Here is a 9,111-nt window from a genome sequence, read left to right as displayed (position 1 = left end):
GGCTGTCATCTGTGTGGCTGTGTCATCTGTGAGGCTGTGTCATCTGTGTGGCTGTGTTATCTGTGTGGCTGTGTCATATGTGAGGCTGTGTCATCTGTGAATTTGTGTCATCTATGAGGCTGTGTCATCTGTGAGGCTGTGTCATATGTGAGGCTGTGTCATCTGTGAGGATCATCTGTGTGGCTGTGTCATCTGTGAGGCTGTGTCATCTGTGTGGCTGTGTTATCTGTGAGGCTGTGTCATCTGTGTGGCTGTGTCACCTGTGAGGCTGTGTCATCTGTGTGGCTGTGTCATCTGTGAGGCTGTGTCATCTGTGAGGATCATCTGTGTGGCTGTGTCATCTGTGTGGCTGTGTTATCTGTGAGGCTGTGTCATCTGTGTGGCTGTGTCACCTGTGAGGCTGTGTCATCTGTGTGGCTGTGTCATCTGTGTGGCTGTGTCATCTGTGAGGCTGTGTCATCTGTGTGGCTGTGTTATCTGTGAGGCTGTGTCATCTGTGTGGCTGTGTCACCTGTGAGGCTGCGTCATCTGTGAGGCTGTGTCATCTGTGAATTTGTGTCATCTATGAGGCTGTGTCATCTGTGAGGCTGTCATATGTGAGGCTGTGTCATCTGTGAGGATCATCTGTGTGGCTGTGTCATCTGTGAGGCTGTGTCATCTGTGTGGCTGTGTTATCTGTGAGGCTGTGTCATCTGTGTGGCTGTGCCACCTGTGAGGCTGTGTCATCTGTGTGGCTGTGTCATCTGTGAGGCTGTGTCATCTGTGAGGCTGTGTCATCTGTGTGGCTGTGTTATCTGTGAGGCTGTGTCATCTGTGTGGCTGTGTCACCTGTGAGGCTGCGTCATCTGTGAGGCTGTGTCATCTGTGAATTTGTGTCATCTATGAGGCTGTGTCATCTGTGAGGCTGTGTCATATGTGAGGCTGTGTCATCTGTGAGGGTCATCTGTGTGGCTGTGTCATCTGTGAGGCTGTGTCATCTGTGAGGATCATCTGTGTGGCTGTGTCATCTGTGAGGCTGTGTCATCTGTGTGGCTGTGTTATCTGTGAGGCTGTGTCATCTGTGTGGCTGTGTCACCTGTGAGGCTGTGTCATCTGTGAGGCTGTGTCATCTGTGTGGCTGTGTCATCTGTGTGGCTGTGTCATCTCTGTGGCTGTGTCATCTGTGTGGCTGTGTCATCTGTGTGGCTTTGTCATCTGTGTGGCTGTGTCATCTGTGAGGCTGTGTCATCTGTGTTCCAGCATCATCTGTGTGAAATCAAACTGAAAATGCCCATACACACCTCTGGGGCAAACATTGAAGCAGAAATGTCAGTCATGTAAGTCTCCTGACACCTGTTTTGTCAGGAGCGTCCACGCTGCTGACACCTGTGTCAGTTCTGAGTCCCTTCTGAACCTTCCTGATTCATTTCTATATTTAAGTGGGTGATAAAGAGTGATTGTGCTGAGGTGGACTTGAGAGAGAGAGAGAGGGCTGAGAAAGGCGGTTGTCGGTAAGGGCGGAGGTGCGACGCCCCTACGTGGGCCGCTGGGCCTTACGGTGACTGACAAAGGCTCTACTGCCGCTATCCTGATTGGTCCTCCGTGTTAGTGCTTGTGGTCTATGCCAACACATACTCGGCTGGTGGCATCGTGGTAGTCTCCTCTTCCCTCCCACCATCACCACCACCACCACCTGCGTCCCCACTACCACAACCGTCACCAGCACCATCATTACTGACGTCAACACCACCACCATTACTGACTTCACTACCACCACCACCAAAACAACTACCAGGTAGGTAAGTGTTGTTAGGTAAGTGCCACCAGGGCCACCCTAGCCAACCACACAAGATAACACGGTAAGAAATCACGGGATCTGGCTGAAGAAACAAAGTAGATGTCTCACAGAAAGCAACAAGGAAGTGTGTGAGGAACTCAACATAATATTTCAGGAAGTCTTTACAGAAGCATGGAGATGCGAGGTGACATGTCACAGGTGACACTGGATGACACAGGTGACACTGGATGACGCAGATGACACTGGATAACACAGGTGACACAGGTGACACTGGATGACACAGGTGACACTGGATGACACAGGTGACACTGGATGACACAGGTGACACTGAATAGCTTAAGTCAACTAGACGTCACAACGCTAGAAGAGAGAAGCAACAAACTGGACATGATTCCAACATACAAGATACTGAAGGGAATTTAATAAAGTGAGCAAATACAACCTCTTTAAAGTGAGAGAAAGTAGGACGAGAGGACATAATGAGACGCTGGACAAGCAAAGGAGTCGAATTGAATGGAAGAACTCGTACCGTGTACGGGCGATCAACAAGCGGGATCCACTGGAAGAAGTTGGGGAAGCCGCCTCTATTGACAACGTTAAGGACTAGTTCGCCCAAGAACCACCACCAAGACACAACCTCAACTAGAAGGCCTGGTCAGAGACCGGGCCGCGGGGACGTTGATCCTCGGCATCACCACACGGCACTCACCACCACAGCCACAACAATAAGCCCTCCCTTAGTCTCCTCAAGTCTCCCTCTCCCACGTCATCCCCTCTACCATACCTCCCTCTCCATCGGCACCTTCCAGCCTCCCTTTCCATCACACTTGCTCCAGAACCTCTCCCATTACGGAGGAGTGTTTTATCTTTTCCAAGGCTACTGGACCCTACCGACCGAGTCTCAGAGTTACAGTACCATTCCTTCGCTCGACCCTTGGGTTTACTTCCTGGTATAAACCCATTGTTTAGTAGTTTCTTCGAGTGTTGGCACCCCACGCCTGGACACTGCCATATATTAGGTTGAGGGGTGAGACCTCAGATTGGCGTGAAGTCACCAGTGGAGTCCCACGGGGCTCTGTACTCGGTCCTATCCTGTTTCTGATATACGTAAATAATCTCCCGGAGGGTATAGATTCAATCCTCTCAATGTTTGCTGACGACGCCAAAATTATGAGAAGGATTAAGACAGAGGAGGACAGCTTGAGGCTTCAAGAAGACCTGGACAAACTGAAGGAATGGTCGAACAAATGGTTGTTAGAGTTTAACCCGAGCAAATGTAATGTAATGAAGATAGGGGTAGGGAGCAGGAGGCCAGATACAAGGTATCATCTGGGAGATGGAATTCTTCAAGAGTCAGAGAGGGAGAGAAAGACTTGGGGATTGATATCACGCCAGACCTGTCCCATGTAGCCCATATCAAGAGGATAACATCAGCAGCATATGCCAGGTTGGCCAACATAAGAACGGCATTTAGAAACTTGTGTGAGGAATCATTCAGAACTTTGTATACCACATATGGTAGACCAATCCTGGAGTATGCAGCTCCAGCATGGAGTCCATATCTAGTCAAGCATAAGACTAAACTGGAAAAGGTTCAAAGGTTTGCCACCAAACTAGTACCCGGGCTGAGAGGTATGAGCTTCGAGGAGAGACTACGGGAATTAAACCTCACGTCGCTGGAAGACAGAAGAGTTAGAGGGTACATGATCACCACGTACAAGATTCTCAGAGGAATTGATAGAGCAGATAAAGACAGGTTATTCAACAGCAGGGGCACACGCACTAGGGGACACAGGTGGAAACTGAGTGCCCAAATGAGCCACAGAGATATTAGAAAGAACTTTTTTAGTGTCAGAGTGGATGACAAATGGAATGCATTAGGAAGTGATGTGGTGGAGGCTGACTCCATATACAGTTTCAAGTGTAGATATGATAGAGCCCAATAGGCTCAGGAACCTGTACACCAGTTGATTGACAGTTGAGAGGCGGGACCAAAGAGCCAGAGCTCAACCCCCGCGAGCACAAATAGGTGAGTACATATCATGGTGCAGCGGTTGCGCTCTAATGCCTGACACAACCGCTGACGTCATTGGTGTCAGTCGCTTAATTGCTTGTTTGGCGACCAGCTCCGGGCTGCCGTGGTCCAGGTGGCTGACGCCCCGCTGGCGCAGCTGACTGTTGTCACGGTGATCTGTTTGGCTTGATGACACCTCCCCCCCCCCTCTCTCTCTGTGAAATGGTCGAGAACTCTATTGCTGCCGGCCTTTGGCATCATTCAGTGCAATAATGTTTGGATATGTGAGATGCCTCGTATAGACCAGTAGTAGCTGCCTCGTATGGACCAGTAGCAGCTGCCTCGTATGGACCAGTAGCAGCTGCCTCGTATGGACCAGTAGCAGCTGCCTCGTATGGACCAGCAGCAGCTGCCTCGTATGGACCAGCAGCAGCTGCCTCGTATGGACCAGTAGCAGCTGCCGCGTATGGACCAGCAGCAGCTGCCTCGTATGGACCAGCAGCAGCTGCCTCGTATGGACCAGCAGCAGCTGCCTCGTATGGACCAGCAGCAGCTGCCTCGTATGGACCAGTAGCAGCTGCCTCGTATGGACCAGCAGCAGCTGCCTCGTATGGACCAGTAGCAGCTGCCTCGTATGGACCAGTAGCAGCTGCCTCGTATGGACCAGCAGCAGCTGCCTCGTATGGACCAGCAGCTGCTGCCTCGTATGGACCAGTAGCAGCTGCCTCGTATGGACCAGTAGCAGCTGCCTCGTATGGACCAGCAGCAGCTGCCTCGTATGGACCAGCAGCAGCTGCCTCGTATGGACCAGCAGCAGCTGCCTCGTATGGACCAGCAGCAGCTGCCTCGTATGGACCAGTAGCAGCTGCCTCGTATGGACCAGCAGCAGCTGCCTCGTATGGACCAGTAGCAGCTGCCTCGTATGGACCAGTAGCAGCTGCCTCGTATGGACCAGTAGCAGCTGCCTCGTATGGACCAGCAGCAGCTGCCTCGTATGGACCAGTAGCAGCTGCCTCGTATGGACCAGTAGCAGCTGCCTCGTATGGACCAGCAGCAGCTGCCTCGTATGGACCAGCAGCTGCTGCCTCGTATGGACCAGTAGCAGCTGCCTCGTATGGACCAGCAGCAGCTGCCTCGTATGGACCAGCAGGAGCTGCCTCGTATGGACCAGCAGCAGCTGCCTCGTATGGACCAGCAGGAGCTGCCTCGTATGGACCAGTAGCAGCTGCCTCGTATGGACCAGCAGCAGCTGCCTCGTATGGACCACCAGCAGCTGCCGCGTATGGAGCTCATACTTCAGCTCTCAGAAAAAGTGCAAATATATTTAATTCTGTTTTTTTTTTTAACTCGGATAATATATCAATTTTCGTAATGATAATATTAGAATGTTTACGTAATTTATATTATAAGAATGTGTCCGGGGTGGATGTTATTGTTAATAGTGCTCCTGTAGAGAGTATACTCACTCACTCAGCCTCATAAATATATTGACTGTGCGGTTTATGACTGACGAACACTTTGTACTTGACTACAGCCTGTCTTCAGACCAGGCTCGTTAAAGCGGCGGCCGTATACCTCCACCAACACGCATTTATCCACTTCAAATACTGTGTATTAAAAATGAGGTTCTCCCCATATAATTTAATATTATATATATATATATATAATATATATATATATATATATATATATATATATATATATATATATATATATATATATATATATATATATATATATATATATATATATTAGGTTCTGCTGCCGTTATTTATATTTGAAGTACGTGAGTGAAGCGTTTACAGTGTTGTGGTTCGAACACAGGGCGTCAACAAAACACTGTTCTTGAGAAGTGTTCGAACATCATCAGCTGTGAATATCTCTGCAACAAAAAAAAAAGTTGAGTTGAGTGTTAACTGTTTTTCATTCATGAACAGGGATGGGGGGGGGCGGGTTGATGGCTGGGTTAACGAGCATTTGGCCTTTGTTGATGAGGACGGGCTGGTTGATGAGGACGGGCTGGTTGATGAGGACGGGCTGGTTGATGAGGACGGGCTGCTTGACTTACATTTGTCTACATTCGAACACATCTCGAACTCTCTCTACGCTCGTTTTCTATGTTGGAAGTGTACCTCCCTCAATGATGCACCTACGTACGGCAACCAGAACACCTAACCTAACCTACCTTAGGCCAAACTAGTAGGCATCCTTCAGTCTCGGGAGACTATGGAGTTGCGCCCTGGTTGTCAGTCTTGGTGCAGCGTCTGGTGTGACTGATGAGGCCAATCTGAGAGCGGCAGTCCATCCCACACCGAGCACAGTCGAAGTCCGATTCTGGTCTGTCTTCCTGGCTACCGGTTTTCCTTCTCTGTCTCTTTGCCTCCGATTTCTTGGCAAGTGACTCCTCGAACTTGAAGAGACCTTTCTGAACAGACTGCCCCAGGCTGAACGGTCTGCGGTCAGTGTTTCCCACGTGGCAAAATCGACGTCCATGGCTTTCAGGTTCCTCTTGCATACGTCTTTGTCCCGTAGCTGGGGCTTGCCAGCTGGACGCTTTTCCTGTGTCAGCTCTCCTTACAGGAGATCCTTGCATGGGGATCCTGCCGTCGCCCATTCGCACAACGTGCCCGAGCCAGCGCATTCGTCTCTGCTTCAGCATTGTGTACATGCTAGTGATTCTAGCTCTCCCCAAGACGTTGTTGTTTGTCACCTTGTCCTGCCAGGTGATGCCCAAGATGTGTCTAAGGCAGCGCATGTGGTAGGCGTTCATTCCTGACGGGCGCGGAGTGTCCAAGACTCACTGCCATAAAGGAGAGTGCTCAGGACACAGGCTCTGTAAACCTGGATCTTTGTACACTCAGCCTACTGTTGACCCCACACTCTCTTTGTCAGTCTGGACATGGTAGTAGATGCCTTACCGATGCGTTTGTTTAGCTCCGTATCAAGAGAGAGGGAGTCAGAGATTGTGGAGCCCAGGTACACGAAGTCGTGAATGACTTCCAGTTTATAATCGGAGATGCCGATGTCAGGTGGGGAGCCATGACCTGTGTTTTCTTCAGGCTGATGGTGAGACAGAAAGCCTGACATTCCTCGCTGAAGCGGGTCATGAGCCGTTGGAGGTCTTCGGCTGAGTGGGCAGTGACTGCTGCGTCGTCGGCAAAAAGGAAGTCGCGCAGACACCTCAGCCGAACCTTTGTCTTGACTCTCAGTCTGGCGAGGTTAAAGAGTCTACCATCCGACTGGTCCGGAGGTAAATGCCTTTCCGCGGCAGGTCCGAAGGCGTGCTGCAGCATAACTGCGAAGAAAATCCCGAATAGGGTTGGAGTCAGGACGCAGCCCTGCTCTACTCCCCTGGCCAAACTATACATACAATTAAAATATAATAATATTAAGTCATATATATGACCGGAATCATCTTTGGGGCCCCGGAGAGGTGCTCGGACGAGCGCACAGTCTGAGGCTGGGTTAGGCATGGAGGGAGCTTGGACGAGCATAACCTCAAGATGTGTTGCACTCAGATGTGGCTTGAGTCTTCCTTCCTTGTCTTAATTTAAGCTTGCTTCAGCTTATGTAAAGTCGACCGGAATTCATCAGGCTAAGCTTAACATAGTTGAACATGACCCGAGCTGGACTTGAGTCTTAGCAAGGTCAACTATAGTATAGTTCCCCTTCCTAGCTTCCTTCCTGCCTTCCTTCCTTCCTTCCTTCCTCCCTCCCTCCCTCCCTTCCTTCCTTCCTTCCTTCCTTCCTTCCTTCCTTCCTTCCTTCCTTCCTTCCTTCCTTCCTTCCTTCCTTCCTTCCTTCCTTCCTTCCTTCCTTCCAAGTGCTACACAGTCGTAATGTCTTAATTGTCGCTTTCCCCTTCCCTTCTTTCTCTTTGTTTGTCTTCCATTACATTCCCTTCCTCCCACTCTCCTAGCTGCCCCCCCCCCCTCACTTTCCTTCCTCGAGGGAGGGAGGGAGGGAGGGGGATGAGTGAGGGAGGAAGCGAGTGAGGCAGGGAAGTGAGAGAGGGAGTGAGTGAGAGAGGCGGAGGCGGCAGCTGCCCCATATCAACAAGGAGGGTGTCAGGAAACACTTGGCCAGGAGGTCTAAAAAATTATGGCCCAGTGATGAGTGCCTTAGAGAGAGGCCGAGGGTGACTGGCAGTGAAGGGAGCCTGGGAGAGCGGCAGTGAAGGGGGGAGAAGAGGAAGGGGCCCAGGAGCGAGCGTCACAGCCGGCCCATCACCGCCAGTACCCACCACGGAGCGTCACCGCCGGACGCCCAGCGCGCTCACCCTCCCGAGGTCCGCAGCATCCTGAACAAGGAGATGTTCTCTCCACGCTGAATAACCCAGCCTACACCCTTGTGTTCAGGTATGCAGCATCCGAGGGGAGGCTCAGGGGGCGTGAGGGGACCCCTGGGGGAGGCTCAGGGGGTGTAAGGGGACCCCCTGGGAGAGGCTCAGGGGGTGTGAGGGGACCCTGGGGAGGCTCAGGGGGTGTGTGAGGGGACCCCTGGGGATGGTCAGGGGGGGTATGAGGGGACCCTGGGGAGGGTCAGGGGGTGTGAGGGGACCCCTGGGGGAGGGTCAGGGGGGTGTGTGAGGGGACCCTGGGGAAGGGTTAGGGGGGGTGTGAGGGGACCCTGGGGTGAGTCAGGGGGGTGTGTGAGGGGGGGACTCTGACAATGAGTGACAGGTGTGACCAGCTGGACAGGTGAGGGGGGGGGGGAGCGAGAACCCCCCACCCCCTCCCCCTCCCAGGTCACAGTGTAACCCTTGGACAGTATCTCTGTCTGTCTCTGTCTCGCCATATATATAATCCAGTTTAAATGGGGGGGGGGGTCGTTCCATCAGCCTCACTGAAACTACCACTAAGGTATATTTCTAACCGTGGTGACGTCAGAGAGAAGGCGGGGCGCTGATTGGCTGCCCTCCTCCGCTTAGGTAAATAAACACGGCCGCTCGTCCGGTATTTACTGAGAACATTTATACATGTCTTCGCTCGTGAGTCGCGGCGTGTACATGATGATATTAACCTGTGCTGGCACGCCTTGCACTGTGTAGCTTTATGTGTTGTGTTGCCTCCGGGCACTGCATGACTGTCTTGACCAGGTCACTGTCTTGACCAGGTCACTGCTTCAGTCAGGTTACTGTCTTGACCAGGTCACTGCTTCAGTCAGGTCACTGTCTTGACCAGGTCACTGTCTTGACCAGGTCACTGCTTCAGTCAGGTCACTGTCTTGACCAGGTCACTGTCTTGACCAGGTCACTGTCTTGACCAGGTCACTGTCTTGACCAGGTCACTGTCTTGACCAGGTCACTGTCTTGACCAGG

General features: G+C 51.8%; 1 protein-coding gene across 1 annotated transcript in view; it reads right to left on the bottom strand.

Annotated features, from left to right (window-relative positions):
* LOC138363082 (leucine zipper protein 4-like) overlaps positions 1–6,546 on the bottom strand; it is a 16,398-nt gene extending 9,852 nt beyond the window's left edge. The window contains exon 1 of the mRNA XM_069322033.1: positions 6,172–6,546. Coding sequence (XP_069178134.1) covers positions 6,172–6,546 — 375 coding nt within the window. The remainder of the gene's footprint in view (positions 1–6,171) is intronic.
* Positions 6,547–9,111: the final 2,565 nt, after the last annotated feature.

The sequence above is a fragment of the Procambarus clarkii genome, chromosome 1 (genome assembly GCF_040958095.1).
Source record: "Procambarus clarkii isolate CNS0578487 chromosome 1, FALCON_Pclarkii_2.0, whole genome shotgun sequence".
NCBI classification, from domain to species: Eukaryota; Metazoa; Arthropoda; class Malacostraca; order Decapoda; family Cambaridae; genus Procambarus; species Procambarus clarkii.
This window is presented reverse-complemented; position numbering and strand designations above follow the sequence as displayed.